General features: G+C 40.6%; 1 protein-coding gene across 1 annotated transcript in view; it reads right to left on the bottom strand.

The window, feature by feature from the left end:
* SLC35F3 (solute carrier family 35 member F3) overlaps positions 1 to 20,710 on the bottom strand; it is a 270,207-nt gene extending 249,497 nt beyond the window's left edge. The window contains exons 1-2 of the mRNA XM_065401833.1: positions 20,658 to 20,710; positions 19,858 to 20,087 (exon numbers count right to left, since the gene is read on the bottom strand). Of these exons, the coding sequence (XP_065257905.1) occupies positions 19,858 to 20,087; positions 20,658 to 20,710 (283 nt within the window). The remainder of the gene's footprint in view (positions 1 to 19,857; positions 20,088 to 20,657) is intronic.
* Between the last annotated feature and the right edge of the window lie 1,491 nt (positions 20,711 to 22,201).

Below are 22,201 nucleotides of genomic sequence, written 5' to 3'. Positions count from 1 at the left end.
GCACAAACAAACATACTTAGAAGCAATAAACTGCTAAATTGCTTTATACTATCTAAATTAAAGTGCAAACCAGATTTTTTTTCTTAAATGCCATTTTCAAAAGTACTTGCCCTTAGGTCATGCCTTGGTACAGCCTGAAGTGAACATTTTTAGGCCATTTATAAAACCCCTAATAATGTAAAAACGCCACACAGCCCAGTGAGTGTTGAAATAATTAAACCCTTCTTTGTCCTTTCAGTCATACAGCTTCTCAACTCTCTCTGCTATGGGAAATATTTTGAGCTAAAGGTTTTTATTTAGACCACTCCATTTAATCTACTTAAAACAATCCTTTACATTACAATATATCCTGACTTAAGGTGTTTTTGATAACATTGTTTCCAACATAAAGCTAGACTTTAATGGCACTAAATCCTAGCACATTAAAATCAGTAAAAATGAAGGGCTGGGTTTTTTTTCAATTTATTTTAATTTTGTCCATGACATAGAATTGGTACATATTTTTGAGGCATTTCTTTGCAACAGTACAGACAAGTACAAAATAGTTGTTGTTTACATTGTGTATATTTATGTGGTCAAATCTGCAAACAACCAGGCACAGTAGGCTTTAAAGAGTTAATATATTTGACAGTAATATAATCAAGTCTTTCTCCTCCATCCTTTTTGTTTTTAACAAATAAAATAGCCCCTTTCCCCACATACATCTTTCAATTTATGCTTCATTTAAGAAAACAGAGGTGAAAATCCTGGCCCTATTGAAATCATAGGCAAAACTCTCATTGACTTCAATGGGCCCACGATTTCACCCCGCCACCTATCACCAATACTGTCTCATTGTTTCCTTGTACTCCCCATCTGTCTGTCTCCATCTGTTGTCTCGTCTTATATTTAGATTGTAGGATCCTTGGGGCGAGGACCATCATTTTGTTGTCTATGTATACAGTGCCTAGCACAATGGGGTCCTGGTCCATGACTGGGCTCCTAGGCACTAGAGATGATACAAATAATAGTAATAATAACAATACAGATGCTCCCTGGGTTACGCAAGACCCAACTTACGCAAATTCGCACTTACGGAAAAAGTTCCATAAGCCAGAAATAGGATTTTTGAGTTGCAGAAATCTTTGCGTAACGTACGGGTATACGTTTCCGACTTACGCAAAATTCGAGTTACGGAAGGCTTTCCGGAACTGAATGATTGCGTAAGTCGGGGGTGGGGGGGGGTGGGAGGGGTCTGTAATCATTTAGACCTCTGAGACTGTCCTCAATAATCAAAAGAAGTCAGCATAGATTGAAGTTTTGCACTGATTTTACTTTCACTTAATATGTAATAAAAGGCATCCGCATGTCTAATTTATCATGTTTTTATCTTCCTTGCATTATCTCAATATGATGAGTGAATTCTTCCAAGACTGGGAAATCCATGGCAAGTTCATCATGTTAAAATAGTAGATGGATGTCCTGAGTCAAGATCCACCTTGCTGTACCTTATCAAGCTACTGTTGTGATAGATACTCTTCATAAGGAAGCCTGATAACATTGCCTGGATCAATTGGAATGTTATATTTAGTAATTAGCCTCAAATGTGCTCTAATTTTGGACCAGTAGCTATTGATAATAGAGCATATCTATTGTACATGGATGCAATTTATTTCACAGTGAGACTAACATTAGCATTGACATATTACACTGAATTACACTGTGTATATCTATCTACTGCTCATTACTCAATATTAGATTCTTGCAGGTATTTTGAAATTATCATTCAATGCATACTCTGATTCCTGTATAAGAAATCTTCCACCAAATACTACTGAGCATCCAAGCACGTGATCTTTTCAAGCCTTTAAATATATTATGGATGCTCACATACTTATTAGTACAACAGCTACAGGAAACTTTTCTCCTTCCAATGTGGTTTATTCAGGGAAAGTAACATGAATTTCTTTTTTGCTTCCTTCCCTCCAGAGAGGTTAACCAAGGGGGAAAAGAGGAAAGGTAAAAAGTACAGTACATTGACTTTTCCATCACACCTCCTTATTAGTTTTCCCTTTTTTCTAGAAACTGCAGTTAGGAGTATAAAGGCTGTATGTATTTTGAAATAACTGGCTGTCAAACTATATAGCATTCACTGCTGAGATTACAGAAATGGCTAATTTAAGGCTACTGTAAAATGCCTGGAAAGAAGAGGTCTAAATCTACCACAAAAGGTCATAATTACATATTTACTGGACTCCCCCCCCCCCCCACATTACACTGGGTTCCACCACTGTGTTATTTGGAATAACAGTACATTGTAAAATATAACATGTGCCTTCACATGGGCCAGATTCCCATCACTAAGTGCACCTGGAAGTGCAGGCGCCCATCTGTAATCCTGGAGGCTACTACATTCATAACTAGGCTTGAAAGGATTTAATTTTTATTGGTAAATCAAATGTCAGTAAATGTCAATTTCACTGTACACACACACACACACACACACAGGAAAAAATATTTTCATCGATGATAATCAAAGTTTACACACACACACACACACAAAGAAAAATATTGCCTGTGAACTCATTGGAGCCAATTTCCAGGGATTTAGACTTTTGAATTAGGCTTGTTACAAATGGACCAGCGAATGAACAGTAAAAACAGGTCTGATTTGTTGATAGAGGATATTTACTTTGTATATTTCTATATGTGATGTTGATAATTTGAGTTTTAATGGTTTATAAAGTTTACCTTTTTGAATCTCAATGTCTGCTATCACTAAATAACTGATTGACCTGCCGCCTCACAATTTCATGCTGCTGTGAAAATTTAAATCAATTTTTTAAAAAAAAATGCTTAAAAATAAATATTGATACTAATTGGTCGAAATTATAAAAAATAAAAATACAAATCTAATTCTGCCAAGCCTAGTCATTGTGCATTGTGCTCCAGCCCCTTCCTATAAACTCCCCCTTCAGACTGCCCCGTACATCCACTGGGACAGGATTATGTGCGGGAGGGCACCAGGAGAGGCTTGGGCTTGCTAGCCAAGGATTCTCCTAAATTAGGGGGATCCGCAGGTGATACCTTGAGGTGATTTAAGGTCCCTTTCTTCTGGGGATTTAGGAAGGCTCAAGAATCTGGCACCTGTTTTTTTTGTTTATTCTGTATGTTTCAGATTTACTCTGCAGCAGGGGAGACGTTTCATTCTAGGGAATTTTCGTATCATTCTCTTTAACATTTGCAAGACTTTGGGCACAGTTAATTTCTGCTGTGACTAGGTGACATGGTTTTTGGTTTTGATTTTTTCAGATAAGGTCCTTTTGACTCTAAAATGTTGCTTTATTTTCCCCCATGGACGCTCTCAAAAGCAACAGCTGCACTGTTTTAATTTAAACTTGTTTATGTGACTGTGCAATGAAAAGACCTAGCAGTATTAGTATAGCCCAGACAGCATTCATGGCTTGGAAAAGTGTGTGATTTAGGGGAGAGATGGTAAGGGCAGAGCTTAACTCCATTTCTGTTCATATTAAAGGTACTAAGCCTAACACTGGGGGTTTTAAATGGGATTTGCTTGCAGACCTATTGGGAAGAATGACATTATCACCACATATAGTTAAATAGCATTGCCATTAAAAATATTGTACAAACTAGCTACTGATTAACTTCTCTTCCACCAAAAGATACCCTCATGTACCCAAGATCCTTGTCTTCACTACATTTGTATGAAGGATGAATTTGGCCCATTGTGTCCAATGTTCCCTCTATAGCACCCCGAACATTTTCTTAGACACACCTAATGCTCTCTTCTGTTTTGTCTTTTATTTCTCGTGGACACTTCCAGAGAACTATGTCCCTTGCTAACTTCACCAGACACTGAACTGAGGTTTTTAAGTCCCCATATTTTATCTGTCTGTAATGTACAATTCCTAGATACTTTTTTCTAACTGGCTATCTAAAAGATCATACATGAGTGTGTTATAGCACAATATGGAGGCACACAACCAAAAAGCCCCCTAATATAAAGGGGCTTGGGCTGGTTGCAGGATATTTTCCCTGAGGAAAATATGGGGTGGTGGAATGTGGCGTTCAAAGGGGGCAGGTGACAAAAGCCCACCACTAAGTATAAAAAAAAAAAGGTGATCTTAACTGAAGGCTAGATTTTGGGGCTGGGGGTGGAAACCTTACAGTAGGGTCATAGGAGCAAGAAGAGGGAAAACTGTGGGGGAATCTGCTCAACATCTTAGATGTCTATACACAAATTCAGAGAGTATGGGGAATAAACAGAAAGAACTGGAACTAAGCTAAATCATCACTTAATTGGCATCACTGAGATTTGGTGGATAAATCTCACCACTAGAATATTGGTATAGGGGGTATAGCTTGTTTAGGAAGGAGAGACAGGGTAAAAAGAAAGGAAGTGTGGCTATATACATAAAAATGTATACACTTGTTCTGAAGTCCAGAAGGAGGGGAGACACAGGCCAGTTGAAAGTCTCTGGGTGAAGAGGCGATGTCATGGTAGGGGTCTACTATAGACCACCAAATCAGGAGGAGGTGGTGGATACGGCATTTCTAAAACAAACAACAAAATACACAAAACTTGGTAGTAATGAAGGACTTCAATTACCCAGATATCTGTTGGAAAAATTAATAAACAAAAACACAGAATGTCCAATAAGCTCTTGGAATGTGTTGGGGACAACTTCTTGTTTTAGATGGTAGAGGAAGTAACCAGGCACACTGCCATTTTAGACTGGATTCTGACTAACAGGGAGGAACTGGCTGTGAATCTGAAGAATGAAGGCAATTTGGGTGAAAGTGATCATGAAATGATAGATTTCATGTTTCTAAGGAAAGGAAGGTGTGAAAGCAGCAGAATAAGGACAATGGACTTCAAAAAAGCAGACTAACAAACTCAGAGAACTGGTATCTAAGGTCCCATCACAAGAAAATCTAGGGAAAAGGGAGTTGAGAGCTGGCAGTTTCTCAGAGACAACATTAAAGGCACAACTGCAAACTACCCTGATGCAAAGGAAAGATCGGAAGTGTTACGTTGTGCAGTCTATATGGTTTTATAAAAACTTGATAATAAGTCAATATAATGTAACTGGGATAGTTTTAGAGAAAATACGGTAATAAGTGAATGTAACGTAACTGGGATATGCTTCATGCAAAAGGTCTCTTGTAAGGTATCATTACAAAGCTTATAATCTACTGAGTATGATCATCTGATTTGTATAAATGTACCACTCTTGTATCTAAAACTAGAAATATAAAATGTAACTGAGGGCCTATTGTAATTATGTAAAGTGTGGGCCATTAATGATGGTTTGGAATCTTGATGACTCCCATTAACCAGGACCATTGTCTGCAGATGGCTGTTTACCTGTGAGTCTCCCTGTATATGTGTGTGCTGGCAAGTGAGTAATGAAGTCTTGCAGTGACATGTGATCATGTCACCTGAACTGGAATCCATCTTTAACCTGGTGCTTTTCCAGTGAGGGGGGGTGGAAACCCAGAGGGACAAAGGGTTCCCGCCTTATGCAAAAGATATATAAAGGGGTGGAACAGAAGAGAGAGAGAGAGGAGCCATCATGGAGAATCCCCTAGCTAACACCTAAGCTGGAACAAGAGCTGTACCAGGGGAAAGAATTGTGCCCAGGCCTGGAAGGTGTCCAGTCTGAGAAAAACTTACTGAAGCATCTCTGAGGGTGAGATTATCTGTATTTAGTTTGATTAGACATAGATTTGCGCATTTTATTTTATTTTGCTTGGTGACTTACTTTGTTCTGTCTGTTACTACTTGGAACCACTTAAATCCTACTGTCTGTATTTAATAAAATCACTTTTTATTTAGTAATTTACTCAGAGTGTGTATTAATACCTGAGGGAGCAAACAACTGTGCATATCTCTCTATCAGTGTTATAGAGGGCGAACAATTTATGAGTTTGCCCTGCATAAGCTTTATGCAGGGTAAAATGGATTTATCTGGGTTTAGACCCCATTGGGAGTTGGGCATCTGAGTGCTAAAGACAAGCACACTCCTGTGAGCTGGTTTCAGGTAAACTTGCAGCTTTGGGACAAGTGATTCAGACCCTGGGCCTGTGTTGGAGCCGGACAGGAGTGGCTGGCTCAGCAAGACAGGGTGCTGGAATCCTGAGCTGGCAGGGAAAACAGAAGCAGGGGTAGTCTTTGCACATTGGGTGGCAGCTCCCAAGGGGGTTTCTGTGATCCAACCCGTCACAGGAAGAATAATAAGAGACCAACATGGTTCCCTCAGGAGCTCTTTAATGCCCTAAAAATCAAAAAGGAATCCTACAAAAAGAGTAAACATGGACAAATTACTAAGGATGAGTACAAAAGTATACCACAAGCACATGGGACAAAATAAGAAAGGCTAAGGCATAAATTGAGTTACACCTAGCAAGGGACATAAAAGGCAATAAGAAAAGGTCCTTTAAATACATTAGGAGCAAAACAAAGGCAAAGGCCTACTACTAAGTATTGGAGGAGAACTAATAAGAGTTCACACCAAGAAGGCTGAGGATTTAATGCCAGTTTTGCTTTAGTCTTAACCTTTTTTAGTGAATTGGGACCAGATGCTTAATCAAGTTAATATTAACAAAAATGGGGAAGGAACACAAGCCAGAATAGGGAAAGAATAGTTTAAAGAAGACACAGATAAGTTAGGTGTATTCAAGTCATCAGGGCCTGACAAAATTCACCCTAGAGTATTTAAGAAACTATCTGAATGAATCTTGGAAGAGTTTGTGATTACCTCTGAGAAGTCACAGAGGACAGGTGAGGTCCTAGAGGACTGGAGAAGGGAAAACATAGTATCTATCTTTAAATAGGTGAACAAAGAGAAGCCAGCGAGTTATAGACTAGTCAGCCTAACTTCAATCTCTGGAAAAATGCTGGAAAAAATTATTAAACAATCAATTTGTAAGCACGTAGCGAAAAAGAGGGTGATAAGGAATTGGCAACATGGATTTGTAAAGAATGAATCATTTCAAACCAACCTAATTTCCCTCTTTGACAGTGTTAACAGCCTAGTGGATTTGGGGGGGGGGGGGAGGGGGAGAGCAGTAAACATGATATATTTTGATTTTAGTAAGTCTTCTGACACAGTCCACTATGATATTTTCATAAGCCAACTAGGGAAATGTCATTTAGATGAAATTACTGTAAACTAGGGGCACAACTGGTTGAAAGACCATACTCAAAGAGTAATTATCAATAGTTCACTGTCCAACAGGGAGGACTTATAGCTAGTGAGGTTCAGCAGGGGACTGCCGTGGGTCTGGTACTTTTCAACGTTTTCATTAGTGACTTGGATAATGGAGTAGAGAGTATGCTCATAAAATCTGCAGGTGACACCAAGATGGGAGGGGTTGCAAGCACTTTGGAAGGCAGGATTAGAATTCAAAATGACCTTGACAAATTGGAGAACTGATCTGGAATAGTAAAACGTACTACACTTAGGAAGGAAAAATCAAAACGTACAAATATAAAACATTGAATAACTGGATCATCTGTAGTACTGCTGAAAAGGACCAGGTGTTATAGTGGATCACAAATTAAATATAAGCCAAAAACATGAATGCAGTTGTGAGAAAAGCTAATAATCTGGGTGTATTAACAGGACTTTTGTAAGAAAAGACATGGGAGGTAATTGTCCTGCTCCACTCAGCACTGGTGAGAGACCTCAGCTGTTCAGTTCTGAGTGTCACTCTTTAAGACAGATGTGGACAAATTGGGCAGAGTCCAGAGGAGAGCAACAAAAATGATAAAAGGTTTAAAAATCCTGACCTGTGAGGAAAGATTAAAAAAACTTGGCATGTTTAGTTTTGAGAAAAGAAGACCAAAGGGGGAGCTGATAATCTTCAAATATGTTAAGGGCTATTATAAGGAGAACAGTGATTAATTGTTCTCCATGTCCACTGAACGTAGGACAAAAAGTAATGGGCTTAATCTGCAGCAAGAGAGATCTAGGTTAGATATTAGGGAAAACTTTGTAACTATAAAGATTGTTAAATTCTGGAATAGGCTTCCAAGGGAGATTGTGGAATCCCCCTCACTGGAGGATTTTAAGAACACGTTGGACAAACACCAGTCAGAGATAGTCTAGGTATATTTAATCCTGCATCAGTGGCTGGACTAAATGAGCTCTTGACTCTCTTCCAGCCCTACACTTCTATGATTTCTGTTTTATTCTTAAATGTTAAATAGGCAACTGCATTTACTGTACAATACAGTCTTTTGTTCTAAGTCTATGTTTTTGTTTGCGTTTTGTAATTTTTTGTATTAGTTCCTAGAGCTTGTCTAGAACTTGTAATAAGTAATAAAAATAAATCAGGACTTCTACCTTGTTGCCATTGAGAAACAACGCCTATTTATAATTTTCAACCCTATTCTCATTAATTTACACCTCAGGCTAATTTGCATAAGCCACAAATCCCTCATTTCTTCCTATGCTTTTGGAGTAGCCTTTTTGGGGATCAGCTAGGCCTCCTCATTGTGTTTCCTCAAAAAAGCTCCACAACTTGCTCTGTATTCTTTCCTGTAGGCCATCTGTGTCTAGTAAGACACTGATCCTTCTCAGACACCGTTTTTCATCTGTCTGATTTGTAACCATTTACTTCCAGTCTCTAGACTGGCACTATGCAAATTATTTTTTGTATTCAATGGAGTTTTTTTCATTCTAAATTAATACATGCTAAGCTTATGTGATTAACACTATCTTGGCCAACCCTGGGTACTGAGCCAGGGACCGCCAGAGCTAAAAGCATGAGTGTCTACCGCTTGAACTAAGAAGCCAGATTCTGTAGCTGGTCCTCGTAACAGACGAGGTCCTCTGTAGCTGGTCCTCTGTAGATCACATGCAGAGGGGGACACCTACCCCACAGTGACCAGTGGGTTACAGTGATTATTCACGCAGTCCTGTAAGGCTTGGTTCAGCCGGCAATTCATACTGTTGCACTGGGATGGACTTGAATAAACTATCTGCATGAGCTATGCTTCCCTGTTCTTTCCTTGATCCCTTTTTAAAAGTGATATACTTAAAAAGGCTAAAGAGAAAGAAGGTTACCTCTCTTGGTTTTTCTATGCTTTGCAACAGAGAATGATGTAAGGATTTTCTACTTTACCCCCTGTGGCTTTATGCTCAGGATTCGCAGTCTTGGAAGAGAGGGGATGTAACACCCACTTCACCTGTCATTGTGGGCTGCTGGCTGTTTATTCCCACCCCTCTGTGCTGCCTCTGCTGGCTATATGTTCTCTACCCTGTATGGACACACACAGTTCCTCTTCCCGGGTATTGCCTTCTATTACTATAACTGTGCAGTGCAGCTGGCTACCAAGGGAGAGAGGGTACCACAGTGATAGATGCAAAATCCGAATGCAAGAAGGAAAAAAATGTATTGGCAGCTGAGAGATGAAGGGTAAAGGAGTGTTAGACAAAGGAGGGGAAAGAGAGGGAGAGACTGGAGCAGAAGAATGAGGAAGAGAACTAGGGACCAAACACAGGTCCAAGCCAAGAAGCTGACACAGTACCTAAAAGAGAAAAGTGAAAGCTATCAAAGATCCCAACACCATAGCTGAAAGACACACTCCACCAGCAAGACAATTAATACAAACAGGGTAGGAAAAATCCTACTGCCCAATCACCTGGGACAACCTGAAAACTAGGTGAGGAAAGGAAGCTTAATTAGGTCCAGACTGCCAGCCTGCTGCTGATTTGCGCTTAGTGTTTGATGCACTGACTGACGGGTGTGTTTGATCTAAGTACAGTATAAAAATGAAAACTGGCATCCTGACTCAGTTTCCTCACACTTGCCAGCAAACTGCAAAGACGGTTTATCCAACACATCGCCAAATCCTTCCTTTGGCCCTAGTCCACTTTCAGAGGTCCATCCAGGGTTAATTCAGTAATATTTACAGAGCAACTGTGGTGGAAGGCCAAGTTTCATTTTCGCCTCAGGTTGGATGTGCCAGTCAATCAAGGTACCCAGGAGCTTTCAGTGCTTGTCAGTTCAGGTAAGAGACTTGTCCTTAGGGAAGGGAAGTGACACATTAAAAAAAAAAAAAAAAATGCAGAGGATTTCCATCTGTTCTGAGCTTGTGTTTTCAGACGGTGAGAAGCGGTGACAGCATTCAGCTCCCACCCGTGCTGCTCAGGTCAACCCATCATCTCACCTTGTTATTGCCCTTCATCACATACTCTTCTGCTGCTCTTCAGCTCCCAAATGGAAATGAGCAGCCTAAGATCTGAGCAGGAGGGTGGGACAGAAAGCAATATCATAGCTTTGTACTAGCCCAGTTCACCCTCTGCCACATTCCCCAGTAGCTGGGCCTGAGGAGTTCTTTCTCTCAGTAAGATGGTGTCATGTTCACTGTCCTGTAGGATCACTTGAACAAAAGGGGTGGCTAATATTTGTTTTATGATGACAGTTGCATGACTGATGGCGACATGAAACATAAATTAAAAATAAAGAAAGATAAAAACCTGTCCTGCTTATTTTGGTCACACAGAGACTGGAGAACCATATTTTTTTTGAACAATTATATTTGAGATCCAGGTTATCCTACTAACCTTAAATAATTTTTTCCTAACCATTTTCCCTTAGGCATTAGAAAACTCAAAGCCTCTCTGTTTCCCTCCAGCTCTAACATTTGGTCCATCATGTGTCTTATTTGGCCTTCTATAGACTATTCATTATGAGCCTGAATCTGTTCACCTTGCTCAGGTTGAGTAGTACTTTCCTTCACAAGAAATCCCACTAAAATCAATAACAGCACAAACAATGCACTTAGTTTTAAATGTGTTTTATCCTTAAGGAAAGGGACTTCTGACAAGGAAAGTATCAAACAGTGAATGTCTTGCTGCAATGTTCAATTCACAGCACAAAAAAATGATTACCAATCAAAATGGATATTTGGTTGATTTGAGAAAAATAAACCAAACACAATTTTTTACCTCAAAATTAGTATAACTTGCATAAGATAAACAGCAAAAACCCTCAGGAACAACCACAAAACTATAGATATCTTTTCTTTAGATACAAACTAATTTGGCTGTTTAACCTAGGTGCAATGTTTTGGATTATATTATGATTCTAGAAAAGAAACTGATGGAAAAAGTAAATAGAAACTTTAATGGAAGCACAAATAAAATCAACCAATGTTATAGGAAACTGCATAGCTAAAATGACCTAACTACCCAGGGAATCCATGTATTTATGAAACTGAATGGAAACACTTCTATTTGCATAGAAAAATATTTTTTCTTCATATACAAATGAACTGTCAATGGACAGTATAATAGTGATACTTAGTCATAATCATCTAGATATAGATAACTATTATGCCAAATTTAATGGCATTTTGAGTTAGTGGAGAATATTATTTTTGAATCTTCAGCAAAAATGTCATATTAACACTTGTTAAAGGCAGACTATGTCAGGACAATAAATATAATAAAAGCTTCAAACATCCAAACTTACACATTTGAATAACTTTATGCACACCAACAGTCTATGAGTAAAGTTGCTAACATGCATTTTTGTACGATTGAGACCTATGTGCTGAAAATATTCTTTAAATATAGAAGTATTTCCTTTGAACTCTGTATTCTAAACTCCTCAGTGGCATAACTCCAGTGAACAAAATGAAGTTACATCAAGGATAAATTTAGTCAAACTCCTTTAAAACATAAAGCAGACACATCATGCACGAGGGAAATATCACCTAGGATTCACAGCCCGGAGAATTTACAGGTATTACTTTGGACACTGAAGAGTATCCCCATTGTTTTATGACTACAACAGAAACATAATGAAAATGATAAAAAGTAGGAAGTGAAAACAATATAAAGTTTAAACTGTGCTTACTTGTTAATCCCAAGAATTTATGAATACAAAGTTATAGGAAAAAATATTTAAATCAATAGCAGGTAAAAAGAAATGTCCTAATTAAGGTTCTAAATTTCTCCCATAAAGAAGTTACCTATTAAATTTTTTCTAATGAGATGGTAGAATTAATATGTCTATAAAAAAAGCAGAAAAAAGACTAAAGTTCCAATGTTGGTTATTGTCAGAGAAATACCCTAGATCCCCATTAAATTCAATCCTATGTAGTTCTTTTTTTTTCTTTTAAACTTGGCTGCCAGTGGAGTGTTACAGTGAAATCTACTGAGAATAACTGGTTGGCAGCACAACTGGTTCAACCTTGCACTGTTTAAAAAAGACAGATGTGAAGTGAAAGAAGCTATCATGGAATCCAATGTCATTTCGTACCTCCCAGTTACCACACAGTGCATAGCAATTCAGTTGGAGGAGCTACTGTGTCCTGTCCTGGGGAGATACATATGGCTTAAAAATGCCTCCTACATCCATTCAAGGTCTGGGATAAGTTCCTCAGGCTAAATTCCTCCTATTGTGCTATGCTTCCCAGCCCTTTTTGATTTATACCAGGGGCGGCCAAACTTACTGACCCTCCAAGCCACATACAACAATCTTCAGAAGTTCGAGAGCTGGGGCGCACCAGCTGGAGCAGGGCTTCTGCCCTGTGGCGGGGTGGTGGAGCTGGGGCTTCTTTCCTGCAGAGAGGGGGGCCTTGGGGCTTCAGCCCTGCTCCAGCTGAAGCCCCTAGCCCACCACCCTGCCACAGGGCAGAAGCCCCAAGCTCCTCCCCCTCATCTGGTAGATGGAGTGTGTAGGGGGGTTCTGTGAGCAGCACTTTAACTATAAAAGAGCCGTATGCTGCTCACGAGCCATAGTTTGGCCACCCCTGCTTTATGCTAACCTCACACTCACATAATTCCCATAGAAGTCAGTATGTGCACAGTTTGATATAAAGGCAAAATTCTGGCTATTAATAATGTAAGTGATTTTGGTTAATGCCATACAGCCAAGTATCATCCTCTTCCCCAAAAACTAAACATGGCGCCAACTCTCTCCTGCCCCAAGACCCGTTCAGAGAAGGTGGGGGTGGGGCCAGTCAGGGAAGTCAGTTATAGTTCCCTGGCTCTCAAGCTGCTTCAGCCCAGCATGAGTTAAAGTGGCCACTAGGCTCCCATAACTTACATCGGATAGTTATGGTCCCTAATGGACCACAGGCCCGTTAAGGATTGCAGGAGCACAAGCACACAATGTTCCATTCCTCTGCACCAGGGAGCTGACAAGGGAGCTGGCTACCCTAGTTTACGTTAGCTGAGCACAACTAGGGGAATTCTCAAGTGGCCAGCTGGGATCAGATTCCTGCCACTTTGCACTGCCTGAGGGGCACAAAGCCACAAGGAACAGGGGGGCAAGAATCTGGCCTTATACTAGTACCTGGTGCTTATGAAGACACTAAAAAGCTCCAACTGAAACCAAACGTAGTACAAGCAGGCACTGTATTGTATTCTCTCCACAATGCTGCCAACTCACCACACTCTTGACACACAACATCTACTCCATTCTTGGGCATGTGTGAAGGTTTGTGAATGCTTCCCTAGCAAACGGTGTGGTGGTCAGTAATCCATTAAGGACTATGATTAGACCAGAAAACTCATTTTCATTTAGGACCTAAATACATTGGAGGCTCAGTCCTTTAACCTTTGTTCAAGAAAAACTCCCATCAACTTCAATGAGAATTTCACGTGAGTAAAGACTGCAAGATTGTGACTTTAAAATAAAATCGGAAAGGTCAGAGGTTAATGCCAACTAGTCTTCACTAGACAGATTTTAAACTTGAATTAGACATTCCTCTAAGACACATCCTGTGTATTATTTATACTTTTTTGTGGTAGATGGATTTTGGTTTTCTTAAATCTAACAAGTTACATAAAATCATATTTAAAAACTTTGTCTTCCCTTTAGTGCCATTTTGAATTTCTTCCAGAACATTTTAATGCTTCCCCACCACCCTCATCTGTGTTTCTATCTGCAAAGAATTCCATCTTTTATACCATCCTACCCCACAATAGACTGTGAAAAGGTCAAGCCTGTTTATCATTAATGTCTTTAATATTTAATGCTTTGGTTCACTTATTAATGTAGCTTGTTTCCTCCATTTAAAATACAATGCTATATACACTTGAGGAGGTGCTATGTTTTGAGCAATGTATTTTTCAATGTATTATTGATTGTTATCTTGGATGTGTCAATTAGCAGATTTCATTCATGGTCTCAGATTAGAGAGAAAGAGTTAATGAGTGAGAAAGAGAGAGCGCATATGTACATATGAGTATACATATTTCTCCCCCCTCCCACTTATATACAGAGCCCAGTGTATTTAGCTTCCTGGGGAGAGGGAAGGAGAAATATTCCTCTTTCCCTTTGTTGTAGATGCTCCTCACCCATCTCAGGACAAAATATGTAGTAGTAATTAAATAGCAAGTGCAGGATGAAAGAAAATTAAAATTGCGCATCTGTTAAAAGTAGTAAATTATTCTACATTTTAAATAGAGTTCTTCAATAGGGTTCAGGATCTTTTAAAAAAAATGTATGGGTAGGTGTAATTGGATGCAGTTGCCTTAGGAACAGGTGCTCAGTGCATAGCACTGAGAATGAGTGTGCATAGCAGGCAAATTCAAAGACCTAAACCTGGAGGGTGAAATCCTGGTTCTACTGAAGTTAAGGCCAAAACTCCCATGGATTTCAGGGGAGCCAGGACTTTTCCACTCCTATATTTATTTGCAATATTGTCCTTTGTATGAGGGTGTGATAGAAAAGAATATTTTAACAACTTTTTGAGCCAGAAAGCTCTATTAAAGGAATGAAGGTGGCAAGGGGGGCTTCCATTTTCCCTTGTGCAATAATTTCATCAAGAGAGGAAAAGTGCTTAGTGAGTCATAAAACCCTGACTTTACATTGTTTAGAGATTGCATTTCTGCTGCATTTCTCTTATATAGAGAAAGCATATTACATTTTATTGTAAAGTGTTAAATGATGATGTAAAAGAATCTGAAATGCAGAAAAGAACAAAACTGTCTGGTACACAAGAGTAATTATAAAGCAATATCAAAGCTTCCTCTCGAAAATATTATGTAAAGTCCTCTCCACATCCAGAGATTTCCAGGAGTAAGTACAAAATCCCTACATTATTTGCTGGAATTATTTCCATTGAAATTTAATTTCTGGTACACATAACACAGAGGGTTAAAAAGTGTTGCCGTCATACAAAATTCAAATCCTAGTTCTGTTATAAGCAGTTTTGTGTAGAAAATATATATTATTTCATGTTACCATGCTTTATGCCCCATTTTTATTTCTATTTAGAGAAGCACTGGTGCCTATAGAAATGCAGTAATCACCAGAATGTACACCCTTCCCAATGTGACAAATAAGTTTATACACATTTAGAATAATGTAGTTGAACTATGTTTCTAAACATTTCAGAAAATGCAGAACTAAAGTACACCTCTACCTCGATATAACGCTGTCCTCGGGAGCCAAAAAATGTACCGTGTTATAGGTGAAACCACGTAATATCAAACTTGCTTTGATCCGCCGGAGTATGCAGCTTCGCCCCCCCCCCCCCGCCGGAGCACTGCTTTACCGCATTATATCAGAATTCGTGTTATATCAGGTCGCGTTATATCGGGGAAGAGGTGTAATTGCAGATATTAAAAAGTACATTCCTAAATACATTGTAATATTTGAAACAACATATTTATTTCTTTTATTCTGTGCTCCTGCCTCAGCAACAGGAAGATGATGATGATTTCAAAAGAACTAATGTAATCATGAATTGACCTTTCTGACTAATTATTTTGTTAAGCACCTAAGGCTTGGATTCTGCATTTCTTCTCCATGCAATATGAATTTAGAAGAGCTGCAACTCAGGTTTTAGCCTCCTATGACATCACCATTCAGGCCTTCCAAACATATGCAAAGACCTCCAACAAAACAGAATTTAGGATGAGATTCTGTGGTGTGCCTCCAAGAGATGTATACAAAACTTGCAGCCAGCAGCATGGGATGGGGGTGGCGGCTAAAGTAGTTTCAAATCACCTTTGTGCTCTTTCGATTCTGGGCTGGTCTACAGTCACCAGCATAAAGAGACAGCCCTGAGGACCTGCTCAAGTTACAGCAGTCTGCCCAGCCTCTCTTATGGGCCACAGTTCTGCCCAGAATCTCCACATACATAAATAGCACACTACAGAAGTTATTAGATTTAATTAAAGCTGCATGAAGAAATTTGTAAAGCAATTGATTTGTTTGTTAAAAATCAATGACCATTCCGTAGATGAGAATTTAGTCCTTTTCTTTCCCTGAAAATGAAAGACACAAGATAAAAATGTCTATTCAGAGTCTACTCAAAAAGGTAGTCACCAAAACTAAACACAATTATTACAATGTTGCTATGACAGCAAATAATTGAAATCATTTCTTAATTTTTGATTAACAGGGATCAGTATCCTAATAGAGAACACTGTCTCTGTATTGTTCTTTGAATTATTCCATCTCGCTCCTTATGCACCCTAAACTCTTGTTTGCTTTTTTGACAGCAGCTGCACTTTTTTTAAGCAGAAGTCTTCATTGAACAGTCTACAGTGACATTCAGGTCCCTTTCTTTAATTGATATGGTTACTGTTGGCATATAACTTTGTAAGGTGTATCAGTAATTTAAATGTCCCCCCTTCTCCAGGGTGCATTGCTTCACCTTTATAACATTAACTTTAATTTACCATGAGTTTGCCTCTTCATCTAGCTTGATTAGGTCAATTTTCATTATGGCAAAAGCCAGTCTCCTAGACAGTGATTCATGACAATACTTTGCCTCTAACCTCATTACTCCTTAGTTTCTTTAGTAGCCTCTTGTGAGAGACCCTGTCAAAGGACTTCTGAAAGTCTCAATAAATTAGATAATCTATAGGAGTCTAAATAATATGAGAAATTGCTCACTAGATGCTAGACTTTCAGTAACTAAAATGTCACTGGCGGTGGAGGTGGCTTAAAAGAGGGTGAGGGGAAATGAAATCTGATTTATACGTTCATAAGCTAAGAACTAGATCACCAACTAGTTTCCTAGAGAGCACCCGCACTCAATTCATTATCCTCATTATTATTTATATGGTGCAAACAGTATCTAGACTTTTTACAGACATATATAATTAGAAGACAAGATTCCTACCCAAAGAATTTACAATTTAAATTTATTGTAAATTATTTTTGTTCACAGTACCTAGTCCAGGGGGTCTCAAACTGGGGGTCGGGACCCCTCAGGGGGTCACAAGGTTATTACATGGGGGTGGTGAACTGTCAGCCTCCACCCCAAACCCTGCTTTGCCTTCAGCATTTATAATGGTGTTAAATATATATAAATAAGTGTTTTTAATTTATAAGGGGGGGGGGGTCGCACTCAGAGGCTTGCTATGTGAAAGGGGTCACCAATACAAAAGTTTGAGAACCACTGACCTAGTCTGATTAAACCTGGCCACTTAAAATGTAAAAGGTTCCTTATCTCATCACCACGGCCATGAGCCAAAATAAAGGAGTTTTTAAAAACGTTTTCAGAGTGTTGATATAAACCCAGCCTTCTACTTTTGCTGATTTATCTAACTTACATGCATTCAGCCACATCCCCTGCTGATGTAAATCAAAGTAGCTCCATTGGAGTCATGCCAAATAACACTAGCTAGAGATGTAAATAATCTTTTCTACATTTCTATCAACACAGTTTATAAAATATGGTTGTTGTTATCTTTTTAGTTTGTGAAATGGGTTCACATCATAGGTAAAATTATTCTGAGATAGATTTTTTTTTAAATCCTCAGAAAAGTTGTATATTTATTTCCCACCATTATAATTCTAAGATGTCATTTGTTATTTTTTTGAATTGCTATAGAGAACACACCTTAATGGCCAAGTTTTGGCTCATAATTAACTTTTACGGTGGAGTTATAAATCTCAACAATAGATTATAATTGAGCAGATGAAAATGACTTCTACTATTTTAGAAGGATCATCTGCAATAACTCACCATGAATTCAATTGAACTATTAGTCATGGTGTCAGATAGGAACATTAATATCCAGCTCAGAAGTTGGCACCCATACATGGTCTGATCACAGGATCCAATAACTTTGCATAGATGAATGGTCCCAATGAGTCTGTGGGACTACTCTTGAAGAAAGGTACAACTCCCTGTGAGTAACGGCACCAAAATCAGACTCTTAGAATAGTAATAACCATAGAAAAAATACAATAAACTGGTTTTACGCAAAAACTATCATGACCTTATCTGCTAATTCATATTCTAATATCCTGCAATAATGTTTTAATGAGTTGCTGATGGCTCATGAAAAACAGAAAAATACAGTATAACATGTTTTTTTGTATCTTTCCCCTTTATTGTTAAGTGCATTGGCAATCAGATAATCCAAGGGTGAATGTATTAGAAATGCATACAATTAATAATTATAACAAAGTTTTCTTTTGTCAAAACCAGTTTTCCACCAAAAAGCATGATCCTCTAGTAGAATAATATTTTTACAACAGAAAACTGTGATGTTATGAACAGTATTATCATGACACAAACAGTATTATGACTTCTGCACAAGAGCAAATGAATTCTTAAAAACTGTTACTACATTCAGTCATCTTTGGTAATGATAAACAATGGAAGACCAATGTTACACAAGTTATACAAATACATGTTATAGAAGTATGAATATTTCCAACATGTTTAGTAAAGCTTTTCAAGGTATCATCACAAGCTTATAAAGAGAAACCCAGCTTTACACCCCTATATACTATGATAAGTTTCTCACCAAAGTTTATGAACATGCAAACAGGAGGCTGTGTTGGAAAGGGTAAAGATATTTTAATTCAGGGAAAAGTTTAATTCCTGTAAAAACACAATGATCCTTCAAGATAGTAGGGAGAGGATATTGAATAATGTATTACTTTCAAAAACTAATACAGGTTTAAAAAGCCCCAGTGCACCGAAGCAATTGTCACAAATAAGCTGATCATTATACTTCGCTTATGGCATCAGCAATACAGAGAGCAATGTTTTTAATACTGAATTTAATATGATTAACACCAAATCACTCAGAGCCTGATTGTACACAAAAAATGAATACCACATGTGCTAAATCCTTTAGCAGAGAATGAAAGCATTTCTTTAAATCTTTCAACTTAGACATTTTAATAAAGTGATAAAATATCATTTTCAGTGTAAAAGATGCAAACTTTAACCTACATGTAATGTAATGATTTACTTAACAATGTTATGTCATAGTAACTGTTTGTACCGTTCACATTTGTCTTGAGTTCCAGCACTAAACTGAAATCCCTTTTCCCCCATTACAAAAGCTAACATGTTTTCTATAATCACCAGCATTTTTCCTAATAAGCAGAAAGTTCAAATGATTAAATCTCACACTAATCTGTATTGAATTGATCACAATGCCACCACCTAGTGCCACATCAAACACAGTCACAGAGTGTGGGCAACTTTTTCCACTATTCAGCACTGAATTAGCTATCAATCTCATCAGACACAAATGTCAACAGGCAAAGCAGCGGTTCATAAAGTAAACATAGTTAAACCTTCCAACTGAGGGAAAGGGAATATTTTAGAGGATACTACAAAACTGACAAAGATGATATGATCCTGTTTACGAAAAAAGAGGATAGTAAATAAAATTAGGCAGTTAATTTCCATCACTCCAAACTGCCGGGACATTGAAGTAGCAATGTGAGGGGCTGCCACAGAAAAGGGGAGACCGGGTTAAATCCAGAGTGCAATGCAAGCTCTGCCCCACACCCTGCAGGCAGCTTGAGAAGAGGCTGCTGCAGCAGCAGCAGACAAAAGTGAGGGGGGAGGGGAGGAGTGTTGCTACCGCTGGTGAGAAGAGAAGGGATAAACAAGGGACTTACTTTTGTAGCTGGCAGCCCAGGGCTGATAGCCATAATACCCGGTAATCCGCAGAATCCTTTCCTCGATGGACGTGAGCCCCACGGAAGCACTGGTGAGATCTTCCACGGATCGGGACCATTTCAAATCCTCTTTGATCGCCTCATCCACCACCAGGTATTTGAGCTGCCGGAGCTGCGGGCTGATGTCTGACAGCCTCCTGGGACTGACATCTGGAGATCTCCTCATGCCACTGGAAAGGCAGGAAAGGGACATGAACACAGCCCGGTAACAGCTGAGGTGCTGGGAGGTGCCGAGCGCTGACCTGGCGAAGGAAGAGACGGGAGCTCCCCTTTCACTCCCCAATAAGTGTACAGGGGCCAGGACGGGCAAGGCACTGCCCGTGCGAAGGGAAAGCGCCCCTCTGCCAGCCTCTCCGGCACCCCCCGCGCGCTGCCTATTGAGAAAGGGGCAAAGATGCTGAGAGCGGACCCTACAAACAGCTGAACCCCCGCAAACCATAGGGCTCCAGAGCAAGTTTAGCATTGTCTAAAGCACCCCAAGAAGAACTCCCTTGCCCAGGTGCGCAGCCTGCGGCGTTTGGCTCCCAGCCTCCCAGGGAGATGCTGGCAGGAGTCCCGGGAACTTCGCGTGTTGCCCTCCCACAAGACTGGGACCCCCCCGCCGCCGCATTGGGATTGACCCGCAGATCTCCTCCCCCCCACCCCCAGGGAACCCCAGCGTGGGCGCCTCCTGCCGCTGCAGGTACCTGTTCCCCTTCCCGGTGCAAAACAAGGGAGCGCCCGGGGGGGGGGATACTCACATTGTGATGGTCTTGCCCCTCGCCGTGCCGTTGGGAAACTCTCGGATCCCCATAGGGAAAAGCAGGGGTGGAGTGGGGGCTCCCAGACTTCAGGAAAAGGTGCAGCCGGGGGCTGTCACCGGCCGATCGGACAGAGAAGAAGAAGGGGCAGGTGCCGGGTTCGCAGGCGCTGCAGAGGGGCTGCCAGGGCTTGCACCGGCCGCTCGAGAAGCGGGGAGTGAAGTGCCCAGATTGCTGCTGCCGCAGGTGCGTCTCCTGTCCCCAGGTGCTGGCTGGCTGCTGGCTGCTGCCGCGGAGCGTGTGGTAGTGGGTGGAGGGAAGGGCTCTTCGCCCGCTCTCACCTCCCTGGGCTCTGCTCTCCCGCGCTCCGCCGGCAGGGGGAGCCCCGCAGCCCTGTTCCCGACTTTCCCTCCTCCGCCGCCAGTGCCCGTCCGGCTGGCTTCCGACAGGGGGGTCCGGCAGCGCAGCTGCTGCGAGGGCGGGCGCGGCCGGGGCAGGGCAGGGGCAGGGAGCCGAGCCGGCTGCTCAGCGTTGACCGGTGTCCAGAGCTCAGCTGCGGGGGGAGGGGCCCCGCTGAACCCTGGCGCTGGGCAAATGCAGGGACTGAACAACGGTGACGTCAAGAGCCCAGTGGGGCAGGTTCAGAGGCGCCCTGTTCCCAACGCGCCTCCAAATCAGCCGGCTTGCAACGTGGTCCGGCACCGACCCCAGTGGCCAAGGCCGGTTCCGCCCGCTGGGCTAGTCCCGGCCGAAGTTGCACTCGGCACTGTAGGAGGGGCTGCTTTGCGGCCCCCAGAGACGCCGTCAAGCTTAGGGGCTTTGTGGGGATTTACCCTGGGCTTCAGCCTGGCTGACTTTGGGAGCTCGGAAGGTAACTAAACCCTGGATAGTGGATTTTCAGAGAGTTTCCTAAAAATCACGGGTTGGCTGTAATGACACTTGGCACTTCTCCAGCACCTTCCATCCCGGGATCTCAAAGCACTTTCCCAACAACAATCATGATTAAACCCAACCACTCTTGTGAGGTAGGTAGGAATTATCCACGTTTTGCCTTTGTAGAAATGGAGGAAGATAGGCTCAGATCCTGGTATGTAGTCGCCTAACGCCCATTGGTTTCAATTAGGCTCGTTTTGGGACTGAGAATTTAAGATCATTGCCCACGGTGACACAGCTGGTCTGCAGCAGAGTTGAGATTTGAGTCCGGATCTCCAGGTTTCTAGAGTCATGATTTAATCACAAGAACACAAACTATTTGGGGTAGGGACTGGCTTTTTGTTGTGTGTTTGAACAGTGCATAGTGCAGTGGAGCTGGGACCTCTAGTTGCTAGTGCTATACAAATAAATACATTTTCAGAGCATTGAGACTACTGGAACAAAGAAAGACAACAGCATTATTGAAAGAAAAAGGAACAGTAACACTTTATGTTAAGGTTCCATTTACAAAGATTTATAAAGGGTTAGTAAATGATTAGTATATGTTTTAAGCATGTTACAGACATATTTTATAGATGGTTATGAACACATCAGTAGGTAGTTATAAGCCA

This window comes from Emys orbicularis, chromosome 3 (genome assembly GCF_028017835.1).
Source record: "Emys orbicularis isolate rEmyOrb1 chromosome 3, rEmyOrb1.hap1, whole genome shotgun sequence".
NCBI lineage: Eukaryota > Metazoa > Chordata > Testudines > Emydidae > Emys > Emys orbicularis.
This window is presented reverse-complemented; position numbering and strand designations above follow the sequence as displayed.